Source organism: Poecilia formosa, unplaced genomic scaffold, assembly GCF_000485575.1.
Source record: "Poecilia formosa unplaced genomic scaffold, Poecilia_formosa-5.1.2 Scaffold7, whole genome shotgun sequence".
NCBI lineage: Eukaryota > Metazoa > Chordata > Actinopteri > Cyprinodontiformes > Poeciliidae > Poecilia > Poecilia formosa.
Window position 1 is genome coordinate 374,401 of NW_006799946.1, and position 24,417 is coordinate 398,817.

The following is a 24,417-nucleotide window of genomic DNA, read 5'->3' on the forward strand; positions in this document are numbered from 1 at the left end:
ATAGAAAGTGAATACATATTTCTTCTTATAGTGTTTTATGGTAGTTGGTAGACCACCTATGAAGGTGGACAGAAAAAAAAATCTTCATCTTTTATTTCAACTATAAGGTATGGTAAGCAATGACTCCATGAAAATGTGCTGTAAAGATTTAGTTTAGTTTGTTTAAGGAGGACTAATAATATCTTAAGAGATGCTTTTTTTCATCAGACTTTAGGTCTTTGAGCTATTTTCCATCTGCAGTCCCTAAAACACAGAACAACAGTGTACATAAGACTACGTAATTTATACCATTTAAAGACAGTGCTATAATATGTGCTATAATAATATTGAATTTTGAACAAATTACCAAGGATTATTTTGGATTCACCCTAACTCTATGTTGCTTATTGATTCATTCTTATATTTTGTTTTTATACAATACAATGTTTTTTTTGTTTGTTTTTTTTTTTTACATTGACTGTAGTTTTTTTTTTCTGCCTTTTTAAATTAACGTTAGCCTGTAGAATTTCATCTACATTCTTTGGCTCTAATAGGACTCTATAGAGCCTCACGTGGGATTTCATTCATGCATGTGGCTTTTAGTCATTTTCGAGATCGTTACATAATGCCTAACTTTGTGACTACCAGTTCTCGTTAGATAAATAATATTAAGTGGCATAGATACTTAACAGAATAGATATTATGTATAATATTATGGAATAAATGTTAATTCTGGTAGTTAGGTATGGAGTATATCGGCGAAATCATCAGCTAAGATTGCACAATGGAAACGTGCGTCTCCACTGACGTAAGCACGCACAAAGAACCCCAGCGTTGGCACGTTGGGCAGTCAAATAATCCGCATCGGAACAGCACAAGCATTATATTTTTCAGCTGGGTGAGTGAACATCAACAAAGAGGGTTTCCGAACTGCTTTCTGTTTACACAAGGTACATTTTCCATCCTTTTTTTCTTCTTTGTTTTATTTTTGATAGACTGAGTTTGAAATATTGATCGAGACCAGCAGGAAAAAAACCCCCAAAAAAACAGAACAACTGATCATCACCACAAGTCTCTGAACAACTGGTATCATTAGTCTCGGGAGGGAGGAGACGCGGCTATTCATACGGTTGACGTTCATTTTTGAACGCATTTTGTTATTTTTTGACATTGAATGCAGGCAGTTAGGTTTTCTGTGAGGCTCTTTCAGGTCTTCCTGACATGTAACCGCTCTGGAAATTTACTAAGAGATACTCCGTGTTGCATAATGTCTGGATGCTAAGGATTGAACAGTTCTCCGTGGAAACCGGTTGAAAATGATCATGCAGTTCTTTATTTAGCTTGGCACCGTGAGGTTAGTGGGTGCGGTGGAGGCAGCTCCTCGGGAACCTATCAGCTGTTAGGGACTGAGGGATGAGCCCAGGCTCAGGCCAACTCCCCGGTAGAAGGTGTATGTTTGCTTTATTGAAGTTTCAGCTCATTGATTTACAAACTCTGCTATCTTCATTTAAAGGTGGATTTCAACACTTAAAAGAGGTAGCACAGGTAACATAGCTGATGAAATATTTGAGGTCGTGTACAGGTGCCAACAGGTTGGTGGCTGGGATGCCTTAGATACTGCAGCTTTCCTCAACTTTCAGGATGTCAACTACTTTTCTCCCCTTTCTTTCAGGAATTAAACTCTGCAATACTCATAAGTTGAAGATTTATTTATTATTTCAGGTGTTTATTTTATTATTATTTATATGTATGGCTTATAACTAATGTAAACCCAAAATTTGGTTCTTGGATAATTAGAATATTACATAATGTGTTTTTCTTTTTTCTTTCTTCTTTTTGGCTGATTCAGTGCTGACTGTTCAGAATGAGCCTGCATTTAAATGTCCAAACCTCCTAAAAGTTACACTATCAAATCAAGTCGTTTTTCTTCTTTCAAACCAGAGTTGAAAACTTTTCATTTCTGTGCAAATGGAAAAATCTGGAGCTGCAGTGTTGCTGCTTTTGTTAACCGGTAGCCAGTCCCTTCCTTTGTGTTGGACATGAAAGAGAAGCTTGGTTCAGCAGACCTGCAAATCCTCTGTGATCTATGGAAACCCATGTAGCGATAGACTTCTTTTTAACCACTTCTGTTTGGTTCATTTTCTCCAAGTCATTATGTTGTCTGTATGTACAAATATTGACATAAATTAATTAATTTGTTTGAAAGTAACAACCATCCCTACTGTAAAATAAAATATGTCCAGGATAATCTTCCAGCCCAGGAAGTTTTTGATAATCATGTTTTTAGTAAATACTATCGTATCCCTTTCCCACAGGTACTTTTGGTATTTTCCTCTCAAATCAGCTTTGATTAACCAGTCTCTCCTCCACCTTCTCGTATCTGCTGGAAACTAAACTTGACACTGCAGAGTTCGCAGGGCTGAACAAATTATTTAGGTCCTATGTTTAATTAAGCGTAAAGCAGAGACAAGATTTCAGATTGTGCTGCTGAGAGGCGTTGCTAGCATGGGAAGCATGCAAAGCCCTTCTTTTCATTCTAATCCTGTAAGAAATTTCGAAGCAGTTGTCGCTAAAGAAAAAAAACAAACAGGATAATGAGTTAAAGTTGCATCAAGTCTGTGCTAGTCTCAAGACGAGCGACAGAATATCTGGAAAATATTCACAATTGTCAATTTTGTTAATATGGCATTGGGTGCAAATGAATAAGTACACATGTACAGTGTTATGTTTGGAAATAGCATAACAGTAATGTTTGTTAGAGCTTCCCTCAAAACAAATTCACACAGTTTCATGTCTCACTAATTGATGAACTTGCAGATATATTACAGCAGTTCTAAAACAGACTACTTTCTGTGACATTTGCATTTTGCACAATTTAAATGTCATATTTTACATTTTGCTACAAAAACTTAAAATGTGTTTCCACTAAATAAGTATCTTCACAATCACTTTAGATATCAAACCTCTTCTTTTTCTTCTTCTAATTCCCATTTCTGTGCCCAACCACACAAAACAGCAAGCATGAAGGGAATGATTTTTCAACTCGGGAGCCTGAGCCGTGCTGGGCTGATTCTCCGCAGGAGCGTCCATACACGTCTACGCCCCGCCCCCGTGACCAAGCGCACCTCGGAGGAAATCTACGCCCGCGAGGAGAAGCACGGGGCACACAACTACCATCCGCTCCCTGTGGCCCTGGAGCGAGGCGAGGGTGAGTTCATGACCAAAACTTGCAAATCTTCTATGAACAATGCTGATCCACATCGAAGAAGAAATAATTTAATAATTTAAAACATTTTTTATGCACTAAAGGCATCTATGTGTGGGACGTGGAAGGCAACCGGTATTATGACTTCCTCAGTGCATACAGTGCAGTAAATCAGGGTCACTGCCACCCTAAGATCGTCTCTGCGCTCACCAAGCAGGCGTCTACCCTCGCCTTGACTTCCAGAGCGTTCTACAATGACGTGCTCGGAGCCTATGAAGAGTACATCACCAACATGTTTGGATATGACAAAGTTTTACCCATGAATACAGGCAAGTCCTGAAGTTCACCTTGGGATGGGTCTTTCAAATTTCTTTGACATAAAATCTAAAGGAGCTCCTGCCGTTACTTACTTACTTTTTATTTTGTATGAAATTAGGGGTTGAAGGCGGTGAGACGGCCTGTAAGCTTGCCAGGAAGTGGGCCTACAGCGTGAAGGGGGTTCCAAACAATAAGGCCAAGATCATTTTCGCGGGCAAGTCGCCATCCTGTGTTGGAATATTTCAACACAGGAAATATTCCACCAAATAGCTCACCAAACTCCAAACTTTGCCTGGAGTTTGGTGAGATTGTTGCTGAAGCTGTATTTCGCTCTCTTTCTTTCTTCAGAGGGAAACTTCTGGGGTCGCACCTTGGCTGCCATCTCCAGCTCCACTGACCCCAGCAGCTACGAGGGTTTTGGGCCGTACATGCCCGGGTTCGAGCTTGTCCCGTTCAATGACATTCCTGCACTAGAGGTACAGGTTCTATGGGTTTTTCTTTAATTTTTTTCTTATTTTATTTTTTTCACTGAACAGCTTAGCTTGTGCAAATACAGTTCCCATCAGCTTAGTTTAGGGTTAACTTGTTTTGCAGAATGTTGAGAAACATTGACTCTGAGTTGAGACATTGTCTTTCCATGGATTAATGTGTGTAAAAAATCTGAACTTGCTTTTTGCCCCTCCCTTTCTCTAGAAAGCTCTTCAGGACCAAAATGTCGCCGCCTTCATGGTGGAACCCATCCAAGGAGAAGCAGGCGTGGTTGTGCCCGATCAAGGCTACTTGACTAAAGTCAGAGAACTTTGCACAAAATACAATGTAAGTCCATATGAAGGCACTAGAACTAAAGAGTATAATGACTAGGTTGATGTTAGTATCAAGGATATCTTAAAAACCTCCACCTTTATGCCAAAGAACTAAGAATGTTCATGTTTTTATATGGTATAGTGTCTACCACAGCTGTCTGTTGTTACAGATGGCAAGGTGCAACTGCAACTAGCAAGATTTAAACAGAATCTACAGTATTATTTTTATGTTATTTCCCAGGTTTGGATAATTATGGAAATCGAGAAGAGAGCATGGAAGAACATCAGCATTTTCTAATCTTATTAAATGCCCCGTTTTTTAAAAACAATTTGTATCCATCCTTTCAAAATCAGTCCATTTGTTCATCCATCCATTTGTCAGAGATAATGTTGAGTGCTTGCAGCTTTTATGCAAAGTAAGTTTTTAAAGTATTTTTACATGCCTGTAAGGTGTTTGACGGTTAAATGTTTGTAGATAGACCCCTTTGGGCCGTACATGCCCGGGTTCGAGCTTGTCCCGTTCAATGACATTCCTGCACTAGAGGTACAGGTTCAGGTGTGTGTAGAGTACACACACCTGCACAACCACCTACTTTTGATTTGACATCGGCATATTTTTTTCCAAAACATTTTTGGACGGTTTGGCAAACCTTCATTTTAGTTAAAAATAAACTTCATTTCTCCTGCTAGGAAAAGTGATCTTCCTTAATATTCTCTGTTTAATTTTAAGCTGCCAACAGATATAAATCGTCCTTCAAGGAGAAAACAAATCAAAGGTTTTTTTTAAGCTTTATGAATCTTGCTTTAATGTAAAAGGAAATCTTCCTTTTAAAAATTCTCAACACCAAAATAAAAAAAACCCTGAAATTTTGTGGAAACTGAGCGTGAAGAATGAAAGGCACGAAAGTAAATTAAATATCAGAGTTTGATAAGATTCTCAGTTAAGAGGCATCCAGCAAATACTTCTAAGAAGAGACCGTTTCCGTGACCACAGCATGTTCTTTTCCCTAGAAAGCTAACATTGTGTGTGGGAAGTGCTGCAGATGGATATTTTGTAGCTGTGTCAGCAAGCACAGAGATTAACTTTCTAAGCGACGTGTAATCGTAGTTCCTGGCCCCAGGAGCGGACTAATTTACTGAGAGATTTATTCAAACTTCTAAGACCCAAATTGCAATCAAATCTGAACTGGAGCCGTTTCGAGGATGTTGCCAACAAGTATTTGCTCAAAGAAAGTTATTGGCTGTGTCTCGAGTCCCGGAATGATTTTTATCCTTTTGTCCATTTCCAAACTGTTGCCAACAACAACAACAGCTGCTAGCCTCACAGGGAATCCTTGGCTGTGGTTTAGTGTGAAACGGCCTCAGGTGATCTTACTGCTGCATCAAAAACTGATCAGAACCATGCTGACCGTGACAACATCACTGAGTGTAGATGTTTCTGTAGTCACTAAAAAAAAAAAAAAACCCTTGTGGTTTTTGCAGGTGCTGTGGATCGCTGATGAGGTCCAGACGGGCCTGGCACGGACTGGCCGGCGCCTGGCCGTCGACCACGAAGGTGTTCGCCCGGATTTGGTGATTCTGGGCAAAGCTCTCTCCGGAGGAGTTTATCCAGTGAGCGTCATCTGTAATTTCATCAAGATAACACTTGATAAGATAATCAAGATAACACTTGATTACACCCATGTCGACTTTAACTTCAGCTGTTTTCGATTCCCTTAGGTGTCTGCAGTACTTAGTGACAATGATGTAATGCTGACCATTAAGCCCGGGGAGCACGGATCCACATACGGAGGGAACCCTGTGGCTTGTCGTGTCGCTATTGCAGCTTTGGAGGTGAACATTTTGCAGCAGTTTTAACTTTAACGTTGTTTTTGCCTTTTTAAGTATTCCTCTATATTAAAAGTGTTTTATCTGAGCATCTGTATTAAACCAAAGTGTTTTTTTTATTTTTTTATCCCCAGGTGATGGAGGAAGAGAAGCTTGCGGAAAACGCTCAAAGGATGGGAGAACTTTTGCGGACTGAGTTGAGGAAACTACCCAAAGACATTGTGACAACAGTCAGAGGGAAAGGCCTCCTCAACGCAATTGTGATCAAAGAGACTAAAGGTGAGGTAGAAAACAATTTCTGAGAGAACTGAGACCAAGCTTTGCATGAGTCAAAATGTTGGCAAATACTGTGCTTGCTAAAAAAAATAAATAAAAAACCTTAACTAATGGAGAACTGTCCGTTTAGCCCTGTCACATCAAGAGTTTTAAATGGACCATTGCAACACCTGACGTTCTATATATTGAACTTTACAAGTCAGTAAGTCGCTTTGTCTTCCGCACTTACAGACTACGATGCCTGGAAGGTCTGCTTGCGCCTTCGGGACAACGGACTCCTGGCTAAGCCCACCCACGGGGACATCATCCGACTGGCCCCGCCTCTGGTCATCCGAGAGCATGAGCTCCAGGAATGCATCGACATCATTCAGAGGACCATCATGTCCTTCTAAAGAGATAAGAAAACGCAGCCCATACCTTCTGAGGCCAAGGAAGGCCACACGTGATGTTTTAGTCGCTTTCATTTAGATTCAGTTTTTCCTTTCGAGGCTGTTTTCATGCTCTTCGAAAGAATCGTTAGTAAGAATTGTATGAAGATGCACAGACACCTTTGTAAGAGTAACTGCTGCAGAAGAGATAGAGAATAGAGTTTGGTTTCCTAAGGAGAGGTTGCAGGAAGATCTTAAACTTTTGATGTGCTTTAGTTTACCGTGTGTGATTTTAACTAGAAATAATTGTTTAAACCTTCAGTTTAAAAAAAAAAAATAGAAACAGTGTTACTACTGAAGCCTATGGTCTGGTCAAGAAGGGAAAAGACCTCCTATAGGACAGTGAAGCAAATGCACCTTTTTTTTTTCAATGTAAATCATCTTAAGCTCCTACCACACAGGTTGAGTAAGGTCTAACCGTCAGTCTTCCACCATCCTTTACATTTAGTCTGATATGTTAACGTTAAGCCGTGTTTGCGTCTACAGCTCCAACTCTAGTAGAACTTACCCAATAACAGGTTATCATTTAAGTGTTTACACTGCTGAATTTCTTTCAGCTTGACTGCTTTCTGCTGACACGTTCTGAAAACAATCTTGTTACAAAAGAGGTCAAAAGTCTACATATCTTGCGATTTAGGTTTTTCTCTCTTTTTTTATGTAATTGTGCATTTGCACTGTAATTACCACTTTTGAAAACTAAAGTTGCAATAATTCATAATCCAACTGACCAAATTTCTTAAGTTCTCTCTATAACCGTTGTTGCTGCCGCAAAAAAGAAAATATGTGAGAAACGTCACTTCCGACGCTGCTTTAGGATAAATGAAAGAATGTTTGGATGTCAGTGGCTTAGTTTTAACTATTTGCTGTCTGTGCAGGATGTATGCGAAGATGGTCTTTTTGAAGACACCCGACATTAAATTAAAATCCTTTTTTTTTTTCCAAATAAATTGTTTCAACAGTCTCTTGCTACTCTTTTTTTTTTTTTTTTTTTTGAGCGAGGAGCCAAAGTTGTTCAGTTTGAAGTTAAATTAAATTAAAACTCACCCAAAGGGATTTTTAGAAATAATTTTTATTTTTTTTTATTTACTTCTTTGCTTTTTGTACAGAAGTCTTTTAAGCAACCTTATTTTATTTTATTTTATTTTTTGCTTCAAACGTATGTAGTTACAGAAGGATTAAACAAAACAAATGACTTATTGATGTACCAGTTCCTATCAAATGTGCTCTCAAAGCAAATTTAAACACATATTATCAAAGCAACACAATCATGTAGACATGAATTAAAACATTTTCCTGTTGTAACAGTGCACTAAATTAAGTCTATTATATAAGTTTAGTTAAATAAGGGAAACTACAGGAATCTTCAGTGTGGCAACAGAATAAGGAGGTGCATCTCAATAATTGAAAAATATCACTAAAATAAGTAAATCTGTTTAAAGGTGGATCTGCTTTATGATATAGATTTACGACTACTACCTATAAGAATTCTTTGTTAATTTCTCATAGGAAAAATGCTAAATTGTCAAGCAGACAGTAATTGATGACAACCTGCAAGTCTCAAAAGGTAATTGGTAAAGATGCTGGCTGTTTGCAGAGTTGCTTTCGTCTAAAAATGTTAATGGAAAGTTGAGTTAAAGAAGAAGAAGAAGACAAAAAAAAAGAACAAATCACAATGTTGATTAAAGCCCGTTAAGAGTTTGAGGAGATTCACAAGAAGTGGCAAGGAGCTGGAGCTGGAGCTCCAAGAGCCGATACACACACAGACTTAACCAGGATATGAGTAACCACTGTTCTGTTGGCTGCTCCGGGCAAAGGGAAAAAATAAACTGTGGCTCAGATCCAAGAATTAAAAAAAAAAAAAAAAAAAAAAAAAAAACAGTAACAGTGTCCACAATGTCAATAACCAAGAAAAAAAAAAAAAAGGCAAGTTTGATTTGGGAGCCATGTGATCTGCTGCTGTTGGTAAAAATGTGTTTTATTAAATTCAAAGTCAGCGACATGGTTTACTAGAATATTTTTAAAGCACTTAATGTTTCCCTCTGCTGACAAGTGTTATGAATCTGCTAATTTTATTTTCCCTGGCGGACTTTGCCTCTTCCCCAAACTGTCAAAAAGTAACAACACCAGCTTTTGCGATCATGGTGTTAATGTGTTTGATAGCAAATTTGTCCTAACCCATGGATCATTGTCCAGAGGAGAATGAGAGGAACCGGACCCAACACTCCAGACAAACAACAACCTGAGCTTCCTTCCACAAGATGGTCTTCTGTGTGATCATTATTAACCCGCTGACATGTTGGAAACATTTAAATATGTGATTTAATTTAACTGTGTTTTTGAATTGTGAATCGAGCTTATGCTATCATTTGCCACTAGGTGGTGCTGTGTTCTTACCAAAGTAAATCCGCGCGAGGACTAGAAGGTGCGGTGAAGACGCCTAAAACGTTAGGAAAGGAACAGACTTGAGCTGGATTTTAGGAGAACCAAAACTCTAAAGAGCTGTCAAGTCAATATGTAGATGATTTTCCTCTCAGTACAACCAGTTAAAACGTGCTCATAAATTTCAACACCTTATAAAAATATTCACACCCCTTATTTTTTGTTTCTCTTTGCAGTGATTTACATTTGGATTTTATGAAAACAAAGCAGTATATCATTGTGAAACAGAACCAAAGGGTACATATTTGCATTTTTAAATATGAAATGCTTCATAGAGTCACATTTTGACTGAGATTTCTCCTCATTCCTCTTTGTCAACTAACTCAGGCTCTGTCAGATTGGATGAATTACAACTTTCAGGATAGAAAAAAAAAAGTCTATGCTTTTTGTGAATGCATTACAAAACAGAAAATAATGCTTGTAATAGTAGATCGATAAAGTTCGCTCAACCTTGTTTAATGTTTTGCACATTTAATGACGTACTCCTCTTTAAATGCTCTGTATCGATTTCGTCTTTGGAAACTTTCACTCAGCCAAGAAATGCTGAAATTATTTGCTGTAGGAATACATTTGTTGATTATGTTCTCAATCATAACATTAAAAAAAAAGAAAAAAAGCTGACATTCAGTTTTCCTCTGGTTGGACTCTGGTCAGCCCTGTAAGTATGTGGTCGGAAACCACAACAATTTAGAAAATGGCATGTTTTCTGAAGATTTAAGGCTTTTGTTACCTCGTTGTTTCTTTTTAAACCCCCAAATGTTTGGTAAAAGATCATTTAAAATGTACATGTATTTACAAGTTTACCATCAAACCATCTATTTAGTTCTGGACAAAAAAGAACAAAGCACTTCTGTCTACTAAGTACAGAGAGCACTGCAAAAGTGTCTATACCCCCTCAAAGACTGCATTGGGATTAGATATACCAGAAACCTACACAGTTTGGTGCATAATTGACCCCTGGCTCTCCCCTTCCCCAATAAATCATTTTAGCAGCGCGTACGGCTGCAAGTATCTCTGTGTAAGCAAAGTAAGAAAGAATGTAAAAGTTTATATAGTACATTTCCATAGACAAATTCCGTAATGCTTCACAAGAAAAATTGACCCAAAAAATTACACAGTCAAAGGAAAAGATAATAAAATCACTAAAGCATATTGCAAAACCTCAAATCTAACTAAAACCTGGAAGGAATTAAAATGTCCTTAAATGCACATATCAAAATAAAAGGTCTCAGATAAAAGACAAAATACTGCTAGATTTGTTGCTTGTTGCTTCTTTAAGTAAATGTTGTTGGAGAGTTTCTGAAAAGTCACCAATTATGGTGACAAAGTGGATAAGCTAGCATTTCTCATCCTGACCAGTCCTGCAGAACCCCACGCTTGCCCGTGCCGTTCAGTGTCTCTTGGCTCCGCCCACTTTCTTGGAAGATTTTCAAAATTTGCCAGAGGGCTTGGCTTTCATGGGAGGCTTAGTTGAACTTTCAGTTTTCAGTGTAAACTAACCCCCCTTAGCATAAGCCCACCCTGACACATTTTGAACAATTCCAAGAAAGTAGGCGGAGCCAAAAGATATATTGCTCAGATATAGAAATCACAACATAAAATAATGGCAAACTAAATGAATTGCACAAAAATGCCAATAATCACAGAAATGTAAAGATAGAACCCAAAACGACCTATTTGGACAGCTTATTAGAAAAAAAAAGTTGATTTGGGGGTGAGTTTCACTTTAAATCAAGGGTAAAACCCCATTTGTTTAGAGTTACCTTTGTGTAGTAATCACCGGCACACAAATTTTATTCCAATATTTGTATGATGTAAAATACTTTGACTTGTTTTGCTGCTACGAATAGACTTGCCTTGCTTGAAGATGAATCTCTGCTCCACTGTCAAGATGACAGGTAAACTGTCGTTTTATCTTACCTTTGCTTCTGACTCATGAAAATCTTTTCAAGCTGGGTTTTGTTTATTTGGAAACGGTCTGCTAGCACTGACATTTATCTAAAGGTCAGTTGAAAATAGAGAACATAAAGTCTGATTTTGCATTTAAAGAACCTCTTAGATCATCTCATAGTGATCTTTAAGAAATGCACTGCAAACAGAAACTTGAAATCACTCCCAAATGTAGCAGAAAATCCCCCCCAAACACATTAACATTTTTAGATGTAGCACAATAAAATATAAAACAGTTCTAAGATGTAAGGCTACTTGTGCTGTATTTTTTTTTATTATTTTCTTTAACTGAGCCTAGAGACGAACGGGTTTGTCCCGAGTTTGCTTGAGAAATATGAGTGGAATCCAGTTTGGCAGGAGAAATGAGCGTTATTACCAGGTGACACTGAGAAATGAGCAGACTTTGATCCTACACTCTGCTCAGACCCGCATCCTGCCTTGCCACGGCAGGAAGACACACTATATTCCACAAATGAGCTCCAGATTTGGCAGGGGGTTGACAGGCCTGCTGGCCCTGTGAGGAGCTGGGAAAACTTGAAGTCCGGCTCAAGGCTCAAACTGTCTTGGCCAAACCTGAGGATTCTCCCGCAGCTTCTTACTGCTTATCCCCTCCCATGCGCTCAGTGCCAGCAGACAGTCTCCTTCTGAGTGTGAGGTACGGGGCTGGGTTCAAAGCTGGCTGTCTGCTCCATCACTATTTCTCACACCGAGTGGGTCAAAAGAGGCTCATCCAGACTAAATAGCTTCTTTTGTTCCCCTCTTTCAGCATTTAATCTTTCCTTTTTTTTTTGTTCCCAGTCTTTCTAGCTGACTAGTCTTTTAATTTGTTATCCCTCCATGTGACACCACTTTCCACCTCTCACTTTCTGCCACTTTCCCTCCAACTCAGTACGCCCATTTGCAATCCCCGCCTTACATAATGCAGAAATCAGATTGTGGTACTTATCTGGGATGCAATCAAAGTGGTGGAAGTTGCATTCAAACCACGATAAATTTAAAAAGCCCCCGTATCCATTAGAGGTCCAGAGAAGCAAGGTGCCAGCCTGAGAATGATGACTGATGCTGTGGAGATCAGGAAAAGCTATTCCTCTTTTTTTTTTGCTTCCTGTAGCTCCACAGATAAATCACTTAAAATGTTGGGCTTGCCTGCCAGTACTCAAATTAATGGGGCTTTTGCATTAAGTTTATGACATCTGAACGCATTGATGAGATACATGTGCATGCTAAAGTGCAAACGATATAAGGACTGTAAGGGAGGAAATGCATCAGCTAATTTTCTCCCAAAGCTGCAGACCTTCCCTGTCTGAGGGGATGCATAAATGTACATACATTTATCAGGCAAGGTCTTCCGAAGGACATGCCTCTCTCTCCCTGCACACCCCGAGCACGGGGACACTTGACTCTCCATATAAGTGCTTTCAGAAAATTATCCTATTTGTCACGACCCATTTGATTTATATCTGCCTGAAAAAAACTACAGAAATGTCACAGCAACAGAGGTTCAGAGATTTTTTTTTTCCTCTCCTCTCCTCTACATTACATAATGCATCTGATAAACAACACATCGAGTGGTGGTATGTGCGCCCCTGCCTTGGCCAAATATTTATATCTGAAGGAACAAAAATGTGAGGCATGCAAGAGTTTATAGAATCATGTTGTTGTTTTTTTTGTGATTAAAGCTGCCAGTCTTTTTCTAATATTTGTCTACTGGCTTCACACATGTAGAAACTGATATTTTTGTTCATTCCCCTTTGCAAAAACACTCAAGCTCAACACATGGATGGCTGACGCCACATAAAAATTAGGCCTGTCACAGCAATAAACTGTCCCACAAATTATTGCGATAAATGACTTAAGTGTTGTTTTGAGAGCATTTCCGATTAGTGCGCTGATAATGGTGTAATAATGTAAGTTTGCCTTCTCAAAAGTCAACAAAATTAATTTTTTAAAGAACACTCCACACTGGAACTAGAAGGCATTTTTTAATATCCAAAATAAAACACAACAACCAAGAATAAGACATGAAAAGGAAACAAAACAAACAAGCAAAAATAAAAAAAACACACCCACACCCAAAACCATAAATAAAATGGATTAAGAAGTCTCTATCAAAATTGCCCTTCAAAAAATATTAATCATCAGAGTGGAAACAATCAAGCTCATTTTATTTTATCACGCAATTAATTGATTTATTGCTTAATGTGAATGTCGAGCTATAGTTTTCAGGAAGGAGGCATGTCTGGTGTCCTGAAGGTGGAACTTGTTTCAGCACCAGAACAAGACCTTGTGAACATGCTGGTTGATACTGTCAAGACAGAAAAACATGCCCTGTATCAACATAGGCTACAAATGGTTAGTCAGAAAGGAAGAAGCCGCAGTTAAAAGTCCGATTACAGTTTGCAAACGCACTCGGGGACAAGTAGATGCATTTTTAGAAATATGTACTGTGGTCTGAAAAAAATAAATCAGTCAAGATGCCACTGTTATTTTTTTAATTTTTTTATTTTAAGACAAAGGGGGAGCTTGCAGTCATGAGTCAATATCCCAGCAAACTATTGTAAGAAGGTTGTGGAAGGAGAGTCACACAGTTTAAAACAAATATACCAAATACTAAAGAAATCTAACCTTCTGAAATTGAAGAAAGTGATAAATTATGAATATGGCATTGAGGAAAGAGTAATGATTTTGGTAATCCTAACTGACCTAGAACAAGAAAGGTTGAGGCAGGACAAATATGTTTCTTGTTACCCAAATGTCTATGTTCAAGTGGATGTATAAATATAAATATTGCTCTGGACTCTATCAGAATTTAAATGTTGCACCCCAGTATGGTTTATAGTTGTGTTCTTGATTTTAACCTCCTACTGGAAATTTAATGTTAACCTGTTTTCAAGACTTTATCTTGAACAGATGTCACATATATTTTCCTCCTTGGCTTAAGTTTACTGTTACTTTAGGTTATTAATGACCACAGTGATTTTTTTTATTTTTTTATCTTTCACTGATAAAAAAAGTGAAAGATAGTTAGAAGCTGATTCCTCCCTAGTAAGGAGGAACAGAACGTCAACATATAGCAAGCGCAACATGGAAACCACAGAAAAACAAGTGTTTCCTCCTCTTCTGGCTTGAAAATGTGTGTTTTTGAACATCTGCAGAAACACAAGCCGCAGACATTCACTCCCCCCCAACCCCCCTTCAGGTCAACTGAAGTGGCTGTCCAATGACTCAGGGCTCAGAAAAATGTGGACTTTACAGTGACAGACTGACCACAACAACTGCAGACAAAGCCCCACTGTGTGGATTTAGGTGAGGGAAGAAAAGGCGGCAGCAGGAAGCAGGCGGACGTTGGGGTTGCCCACAGTAATCCAAGTTTAAGGCCAAAAACACTTGAAAAGGGGACAGTCGGACACAGTTTACATAAAACGACACACACACAAAGGACTTGTTTATTCAGTAAACGAATGTGATGTCGAGGCCTGCAAAGCAAAAGAAAAAGAAGGCGTTGGTGTGCTGGAGAGCGCAAACACGAGGGCTGTTCAGAAAGAAAAGACTGGCAGCCTACAGTATCACACTGAGGCTGGCAGTGATGAGGACTCCACAAGCCCGGGGTGGGCAAGCTGCCACAGAGGCTCTCAGCATCATAAAGGGATACATCAAGACTTCAAGCATAGCCGTGGCACTTCGGGCTCTCCAAACACGAAACGACACGTTTTAACCTCGTTCACGACAGAAATCACTAAAGTGCATTAAATCTACGTGATAATTCACAAGATAAATGCTATTAAAGTTAAATACTGAGTAAAAAAAAGAACAAAAAGAAGAAGAAAAAACTTCAGCTCCCATCCCCCCGCTCCCCCTGGAGGGAGAGAGCTCTCCACTTATCGTCACCCGGAGGTAAAATTAATCAGTAATGTTTTTCCTGTTCATTGTCTGAGCTAATTAATCGCTAATGAGGTACGTCAAATTTCATTTTAGAAACTCATTCACAGTTTGTCCAGGGGATTAAATCACAGTGTTTTTTGGCCAGTCAATAAACTGGGAATGGCTGCTCAATTATTTCTGCTCTGGAGGCCTTTTAGAGAACCGGGATTTCAAAATGAACGTCTAGAAAAATTTACTCTTTAATAATGAAACTAAATTATTAGATTTTTTTTTTTTAAGAGCTTAAAATATTTTCAATTTGCTCACCTGTTTCCTTAAATGTAAATGCACTAGTTGCATAATCCCGAACACCTTGCAGATGTACTCATAGCCTTGTATATTTTCACTTCTTCTTCCACATTGCTGATGTTGCTGCACCTGAGTTTCACTATACGGTGAGACAATAAAGGCTATTTCCATTCTATTTTTATTCTATTTATCATGCTGCAACCACAAATGTCAATATTGTGACATGGAAGGAAATTAAGACAGTTCAGTCCTTGAAAGGTACTTTTTCTTCAACTTTCAGTTGTGTCGCTTCTCTTACACACCTGAATCACACGGCTGAATTTCCCAATCAGCAGTCATTCAACTCTGCAGAGGCCTTGTAACAAGCCCTTTGTTTGGTTCAGGTGTGCTGAATAAGGAATGCAATTTAAAGTTGCTGGAAAGTAGGTCTTAAGGACTGCAGAGCACGCTTGGTCTAGAGGTGTGACACTATCTGTTTTGGAAATATAGAGAGACACTTCTCCCCCCCCCATTCTTTCTCAGAGAACAGAACAAGGTTTGTCCAATTAGATAATGAGTGTCTGTAAACATACGTCGGCTGTGGCTCTTCGTTTTTTTTTTTGTTTGTTTTTTTTTGCTTACGGTGTTTCTTGTTTTTCTTGCTCTCAAACAGCGCACAAACGTTGGCGAGTAGGAGGAGAGGTGAACAGGACAGGTGGGAGATGTACGAGCGTTATCCTATTGTCTTCTTTTCCACTCACTCTTTGTGCCTTTTTGAGGCCATGTCCCATGCCAAACCTGAAACTGAGGGATTGTCAAGCAGACCACTGGGAAGCATCAAAATGAAGATTTATCTTTTTCTTAAGCAAAAATATTGTGTCCAGAATTTTCTTGGACACAATATTTTGCTTAAGAATATTTTGAAATTTCTCCCCCCATTCTCTTCCTGACCCTCGTCAACATTGATGCCGTGCTTCAGTGTACGCTTCTTTCTTTCTTTCTTTCGGCTGCTGATACAAAGTGAAAATATTTAAGCACTCATCAAAGCTGCTTCATAATCATCCTTAATGTTAGGTGTAATGAAACGTTTTAGCCGTAGCCTGTACGTAGGGGCTTGGAGACCGGATTGACGATCGTCTGTCTCATCTGGGCCTCCCACAAGCACTGCCACAGAGTAAGGCTGTAATTAAAAGTAAAATGCTATTTTTTTTTTTTCCTTTTTTCAAAATCAGTTTCTTTTGACGCACGGAAAGGTACAGTAGAAAGGAGCCCACACACACAGAGAGACCCGCACACTGGAAAATGATTACAAGTAAAGCTCAATGAGAACACAGTCTCCCCGTAGGTCTACAACGACAAGACGAGAACATCAAATTCCTCAACCATCCGAGTGAAGATCTGAAGACTGCGCCCACAGCGGACGCTGCTAGTCATTGTTCAACTGGAGCACGTTCACATAGCTTCTCATTCCGTGCGCCTTTTCTATATGCAAATCAAATCCCCCAGAAATAGAAGTTCATAAACTGGCAAAATCCTGTCTTCACAGCTTCTCCACGCTCTGAAACTTTAATTTCTAGCTCACGTAAAGCTCCGAATCTGCAACGACACTCTCCGGCTTTGATCCTTGGCGTCCTCCACAGTCCTGCTGAGCCTGCGTGTTCTCGGCCTTCTCACATTAGTAACACTTCTCCAAAGGGGAATTGTAATGCCAGCGAACGCGGAAACGTTTGAGACTTGATGAGGTCACTGGGTCAATGTCAATATTACTCATGTGTGAAAGATGTTTTGATGTCCACAAATTTGTAAAATTCCTCCATGTAAAATATTTTCAAGGATGAAATTTATTGCAAGCATAAGCACTCAATCACTCACACATTCATGAGCAAACATATTCTAAGCATACCTTTAAGTCATCACATTGTGTATTTTCACTAGCAAACTTCTTGAAATCCTTTCTTTAAGTGATACAAATCCTTTACCACTACTATCCTTTCTCCCTTAATGTGTTTCTCACAAGAACTGGATGCCTGAAATCACTTAGAGTGGCTTAATGGGGTGATTAGGTGTACCTTGCTTTATTTTCAAACTGTACATCCATCTTCATCAAAGCGTTGACACTGCAGGAAACCTTTTAGAAGGTTCCTCACAAAGTCTGACTGCAAATCGTTGGAGCTCTACAGAGGTAAACGGCTCAATATTCTCCAATGCCTTCATTCTGAGGGGCTTACCTGGTGTCCATCAGAGTAAAGCTCAATGTGACATTGTTTGATCTGCTGGTCAAACCATTTACAGACACACTGTGTTCCAGTTTTGGAAGGAGTTATGAGATCTAATGTGGTAAGACGAGAGCAGATCCTTGAAGGTTTTGACATCTTTGTGCCTTTTTTTTTCTTAATCCTCAAGTTAAAATTGTATCCATTCTTCTTTTGCAAAATTGCTCAAGCTCAACCAGATTGTATGGAGACGGTCTGTGAACATTAGCTTTCATCTCTTGCTACAGATTCTCACTTGGCCCGGGTAAGTTTGTACACTGACTGGACCCAATTGAAGACTTACTTCTGCTTTGATGTAAACCAATCTATTGCAGCAATAACTATGTTTAGGGACATTCGAGTCTTTTGCAGCCCTAACAGGTTTTCTTCCAGTGATGCTCGGTATTCATCTCCACCCATCTTCCACAATGATCCCCCCCATGATTCTGCAAACAGACGCCTCCTTAAAGCCAGATTTGTACAGTGTGTAATTAATCGCTTTCCTGTCAGATTCTCCTGTGTGAGCTGTGGACCTCTGTAGCTCCTTCAGAGTTGCAAAAGATCTCTTGGCTTTACTAATTAAGGAACTTCATCCTCAATTCTGTACAAAACATTGAAGCATAAGGATATGCATATTTAGGAAAAAGCTGTTAAGCAAATCTTTTATTTTGCTTTAGAAATATTTTGAATGAGCCTAACCAGTTCATATACTAGTCATTTATCAATTCTTAAATGATATGATAAATTTGTCATTTCTCTTTAAAGAAAGGTGACAAGAAAAATCTGGAAAGTGTACATATATAAAAAATAAACCGCCTTTATAAACTGACTAAATAACCAATAGTAAAAACATTTGCTGTGAGTCAAATTCAGAAATTAACCAGAAACTGCAAGGAAGTGCAATCAGAGAAGGAAATTGTCCTTGTCAAACTTAATTTGGTTTTCTTTCCTAACTGACCAGTTTTGACTGTTGTCTGTCTGTTATCTGTTTATTGGGGGATTTTGGACTGGGGTGATATAAGCAATTATCTATCAGGCTTTTCCTGAATAGGTTTTGTTTTGCTTATTTGCAAATAGAAGGAACAAAGTCACACATGTTAGCCCAAGAAATCAGAAACTCAACTACATTTTTTTATTATCATAGTTTTATATTTTTTAATCATACCGTTTCGCATCTGTATACTACATATGTGGAGCTTTAAAATTAGAGAAGTTTGGAAACTTATGTAAGCCTATGAGCCGACACAATTCACTTTTATTACAGATTTTTAAGTCATATGCAGTACTTTTTCTTTTCTATTTTTGAGCTTTAAAAAGTTGAAACTAGAAGAAAGTCATTGTGACAGGTGTAACATTTATTTTACCCTCTAAGATCCTTACTTGGTGCAGTGCATCCCACACTTTATCCCCATTAACATGAAGATTATGAAATATGAGACATTCAGAGTGTGTAAGATGGCAAAATTTACCGTGTGAGGCATCTGTCCAATTAGTCAGAACAAATAAATGTTGCTTGGTTGTATCTGTTCATTGAAAATAAATTCAAGTAGTCAGCTTCCAATGACAGGCTCTATAAAAATAATTAATAGTTAGTTTTTATATCAGACGGAGCCATCACAAACAATGACGAACCAATACAGGTAGTAGAAACAATAAATTATTGCCTCTAAATAAAATCTAAATTGCCCCCAGTGAAAGATAATCCGACATATAAATTCCTCCAATCAAACGACACACAATTTCCCTTTAAAAGCGCCTCAGGTGCTGTCAAACATCGGTAGAATAATAAGAGTTCAAAAACAATGAAAAAGCTATACTGTTTCAAACTGGCCAGTCGCTTCCCTGGATTGTGACCCATCACTTTTGTGACACAGAGTTCAATGGTTTGTCTGCAGCAATGACGGCTTTTTAATGCTTCTGATTGAAGCAATCCCATCCAACCGTGCAGAGATGCTGGACTAAACTGAGATTAGTATGCCCCCGGTGTGGCTTGGTGACAGAAGTTGGAGCTCAGTCTTCCTCCCTCTCTCTGTCAGTACACCTCGGTGTCAGATGGAGAATTTTATGTGCCAGAGGGTGAAATGAAATATGCTGGCGAACATGCACTGGCTCTTCAGCTTCCACTCTTAGGAGATGAGAGATGGACAAAGCCTAAAGATGCCTGAAGATGCTATTTTAATTTTAGCGATAATTGGACCTCATCCTGTGTGAATATTAAATAAGTTGTATGTTACATATTTTAATTCCCCGAAAGGGATTTTTTTTTAAATGGAGGACTAACACAGTGGATTCTGAAAATCTAAAAAATAAAGCTATATAAAATTCAATTTGTAAAGATATTCACAATATTCCCAAATGTTTTCTTGTCATATGAACTTTAGTGACATCCTGATCCTTAGGGTTTAATGATGTGTTACCCCACCGTTTGCAGCTATAAGAAGTTTAATTATTTTGGGAAGGCTTTGTAAAATATATTAGTGTGCTTATACGAATGTGTGACCATTCTTCCAGAAGCACATTTGTGAGGTCAGACACTAATGCTGGACAACAGGGCCTGGCTTGCCGTCTCCACTTTATTTCAGATTGTTGGGTTTATTTTAAGATTCTGTGCCGGCTAGTCAAGGTCCTTCTCAACAAAATGACACATCTGTGCATTATTTGGAAATCATTTTGAAACAGGAAGGAATTTCTTTAGACAGAAAATTTTAGACATTTAAACTACTTTGGATTTTGATTATAGCAAGGTCAACATTGCAGAAAGTTTTAGCAGGACCTAGAAAATGAGCCTTTTTTTTCTTTCATGAACATTTTAACAATATTTTCAAGGATTTGGGTCAAGTGTAAAAAAAAAATTGTTTTACAATAGCTCACTTTTCATTGACATCCCCGCTCCCCCCCCCCCAATCTGCTACCAATTCAGTCGGAAAACATAATAGTTAATAGATTTAGGAACAGGCTTACTATTGTGCCTCCAGAGCTGCTCACTTTCATGTTACGCTGAATCAGAACACATTCCAAGAGCGCTGGGGATAACACCAAAGCTCCAAAGTGGTTCTGCACTGGGAAGCCTCCCCCCCCTACCCACTCTGACTGTTCTTGTTCAACCACTAAAAGTGAATTCACGGGTTGCCAGGTTTGGTACTGAACCTGTGATAGATAGCAGGTAATATTATCCACCTTGACATTCTCCCAGCATAAGCTAATCATTGTTTTTCTTTTTTCTTTTTTTTTCTTTTTCACCGAATCTAGAAAGGAGCTGTAAATGCCAGGACTGGAAACCGTTTCCTTTTACCTTAAGAAAAGCAACAATTTTAAAACAGTACAGATCTATGTTTACTGAGTGTTCTCACCTCTCTGCTACACTTTATTGGTGCATTGTTGTTGTTTTGTTGGGTGCATGGGTATCATTTATATTTATCCATTGTAGCAGTCAGATTTTCATGTTTTTTGTGAAAACTATCATTTAGTATTGATACATCACTCTTCTTTTCCCCCCCTTTTTTTTTCTTTAAAATGGCATCAAGAATAAAAGAAATAGCAGCACAAAGACATTCTCAATGTCCTTGGAGGGGAGACAGAAAATTTCCCACTTTGTGCGGGCAGCATTAGTCCAACATCCCCTCCCCGGTGGACAGACAGAGTAGAGGGGGTTTGCAATAAAAGACCCCAGCTTTTTTGTTAGAACGTGAAAGATGGACAATGCTGCTACTGTGCTGACAGCAGGAGTCGTAAGAGTGCCAGATCTTGTCACAATTACGCCATTCTTTTGTTGGGTTTCTTTTTCTGTAAACATGACCTACCTCCTGTTTTTTTCCTCTTTGAACTCTTTGCATTTTCTTCAAGGGATTCCTTTTTGACAAAGGTGTTTTCACTCTACTCTTCTATATTGCTGATTTATTCACCTTTAAATCCTAACATAGTGCACACAGAAAGCATTCAAGGTGCTTCATTTTTTCCCCCACTTTCTGTTATGTTACAGCCTCATTCCACATTGCATAAAATTATTCTCTTTCCCTATAATTCTGCACACAAATACCTCATTTTGACAATGTGGAGAACAATAAGTTTTTCAGATATTTGTAAATTTATTAAAATTAGAAAGAAAAAAAAACACATTTACCTAAGTATTCACAGTCTTTGCCATGAAGAGGGACAGATGAATCAAACTCTAACCCTCTCCAGACCACTCTTGATCTCAGACTGGGGTGAAAGTTAATTTTCCTTCAAGACGGTGACCTAAAGAACATGGGCAAGATCTCAAAGGAATGGCTTCAGAAACGCTCAGCAAATGTCCTGGAGTGGTCAAGCCAGAGTCCATACTTGAATCCAATTGAACATCTGTGAAAATATCTAAAACTGTCTATGTGCCTCAGCTCATCATCAAATTCTCAGAGTCCTGACAATGCGTTTGCTATTTATTCCAGGTTTAAGTTGTGACACATCCGTCTGCAGGACCCTTTCCCTCAAGGACTGGAGTTTGGCACGTTTGAATCGGATCACAGTATATTCATATGTATAAATTTGAAGCCCACTTTAATGCATTGACATTTATAATTGTAAAGGGACAAAATATATATATATATAAAAACTTCAACAGATCTGCCTGCTTTTTGCAAGGCCATCAATTCATAATTATAGTGATTTGTTCAAGCGGGAGGTCTTTTTCATGAGGTGTCCTTGTGCAAATCAGAATAAAGCGAGTAGTCAGCACAGGAAACCTTGGCTGCTTTTATTATCACAATCCTCAGTGGATAACACGCCTTCCGTGACTAAATACCTCGCATAGAAAACTCCAATTCAAAAGAAACAAGATTCCGTCTTTAGAACACCTCTGGGCCGCGGTGAATTCCAGTTGGATCACAACATCCTATGTGGATGTATTTGCTTCGTATAAAGAGAGGGTTCTCCAAGGAGACCTCAGTCAGTGAAGGACTGAAATAGCTTCTGCATCATACAGATTAGGGCAGTGCTGATTGTGCTGTCAGATGCATTTGAAGTGCTAATGAAAAAGAAAGTATGCATAAAATGCTGCGCATAATTGTAGAAGCAGTCAGCTGTGGAATATGGCAGCCTCTAAAGTGGAGAGGCGATTTTTTATTGAACAAAGTCAGGAGAACAGCAGAGGAGACTGAGGGACGGCCAGGCCTGTTTTACATGGGGAAGCCTCGGGGAACAGTCCTTCAGTCTTATGTTCGGCGCTAAAATGTGAGCACCTCCAACTAAAAGAAGGAATGTGGATTTAAGGGAGGTTTATGCATGCATAGTCTGAACCACGCGGAACAATTTAATGTAAATATGAGCACAAGAGTAATTAAGGCACTGAAAGCAGTTACTCACTGTGCCTTGGAAAAATATTCATACCCCTTGAAATTGTACAAGTTTTTGCACAGACACAAACTTAATCTATGATATTAAAATGTTGCGTAATGCGCCAAAGTACTGCTTAAATGTGGAATTAAAGAAAATTAAGTATAGGGTTTTTTTTTTTCAACTAAGTATAAAAAGTGTAGAGTGCATTTGAGCTGCAGGATATTTTGCAAATATATAGTTATTGTAATATCTTTCTGGGCAATAAAAATATGACAAAGGGTTGCTTGGACTACAATAATAGTTAGCTGTTTAAACCCACACCAGAATCAAGTGATGGTACTCAAGATGCAAAATACTGGAGGGAATTATTTTCAGGGTACTGCACAGCTCTTTGCATGCAGACCAAAGACTTCAACTTTTTGGTCGACGTGGTGCTTACATGGTGCTTTGGGCGGATGTTGAAGCTCAGGGTAATGTTTTGTAGCTAAACCCGGGTTTGAAATATTCAACATCATCCCTGATCCTTCTTCTCTGCTCCCTGGTTTTCATGATGCTGTTTATTTCTTATGTTCTCTACAAAACATCGAAGGCTTTTGTGAAACTGTTGCATTTAAAATGAGAATACATTTCACCCAGACTGACTATTTACAAACTAAGTGGTTGCTACAGCAAGCTTTAAAACCATGTCATTGTCTTTCTTCCAGTTTGGAGTCTTGCACTAAATTTCATTAGACCATCACACAGAATCTCGATAGTGAGGCTTGCAATCGCAAAGTGAGAAATGTGGGAAAATTTGACAGGGATTGATTCCTTACAAAAGCTAAGTGGTGTATTTTGCCTTCGCAACTTTATAAAAGTCACTTTTAATTAAGTTAGTTTTAAAAAAACCCCATTGGTGAATAATTTCATTCTGCTGTGTATACATGTATATACGTATAATAGGCTGTCGTTTAAATTGGAGTAAACAGACAAACCTGCCCTCACAGAAAAAGAAACCTGATCTAAATAAGAAGTGAAGCAGCTGCCTTTGAACATTTACTTCATTGTTACTGAACAAAGCATTAAACGAGCTCAAGGGATGTGAACTGTTTTCATGACAGGATTTGAAAAAAAATAAAATAAAAAAATAAAAAGGTTCTGGAGAAATAGAGAATTTTGAGTGAACTATACCGCTAACGTCTTATTTGATTAAAACTTTAAGAGCATCACTGCTTACCTTTGTCATTGGCTGAGGAATTTGTTCAGCTTTGTGTGATAAATACAGAATTCCACTTGACCCCAAACACATTATTTATAAAGACAGTCATCATCATAAATGAAGTGAGCTCTTCCTGTGCTGAGCAACTGGTCTATCATCAAAAATAAATGCCCTTTATGAATAACATCATTTGACCACAAATGAGCATTTTCACTTCGTTTATGTTGCAGATGCAACTCTGACAGACTCTGACTTTGGGCAAAGAAGACATGCAACCCCCACC

General features: G+C 38.6%; 1 protein-coding gene across 2 annotated transcripts; it reads left to right on the plus strand.

Moving 5' to 3' along the window:
• Window positions 1-748: 748 nt before the first annotated feature.
• On the plus strand, window positions 749-7,794 carry oat (ornithine aminotransferase). 2 transcript variants are annotated; one of them, XM_007570190.2, is made up of 10 exons: window positions 749-929; window positions 2,996-3,187; window positions 3,289-3,513; window positions 3,621-3,716; window positions 3,851-3,978; window positions 4,196-4,318; window positions 5,788-5,916; window positions 6,025-6,138; window positions 6,267-6,411; window positions 6,640-7,794. In XM_007570190.2, exons 1-10 carry the CDS (start codon window positions 764-766, stop codon window positions 6,798-6,800), a joined length of 1,479 nt encoding a protein of 492 aa, XP_007570252.1. In that variant the 5' UTR covers window positions 749-763; the 3' UTR covers window positions 6,801-7,794. The 2 variants fall into 2 exon arrangements, with proteins under 2 accessions (XP_007570252.1, XP_016536260.1); XM_016680774.1 differs by having other exon boundaries at window positions 793-877.
• The last annotated feature ends 16,623 nt before the right edge of the window (window positions 7,795-24,417 follow it).

Bases quoted from the DNA above. Each gene is read 5' to 3' on its own strand.
- oat (XM_007570190.2), top strand. From the start codon at position 764: ATGGAAACGTGCGTCTCCACTGACGTAAGCACGCACAAAGAACCCCAG. The intron at 4,319-5,787 runs GTAAGTCCATAT...TGGTTTTTGCAG, and splicing joins AACTTTGCACAAAATACAAT to GTGCTGTGGATCGCTGATGA. The intron at 6,139-6,266 runs GTGAACATTTTG...TTTTATCCCCAG, and splicing joins TCGCTATTGCAGCTTTGGAG to GTGATGGAGGAAGAGAAGCT.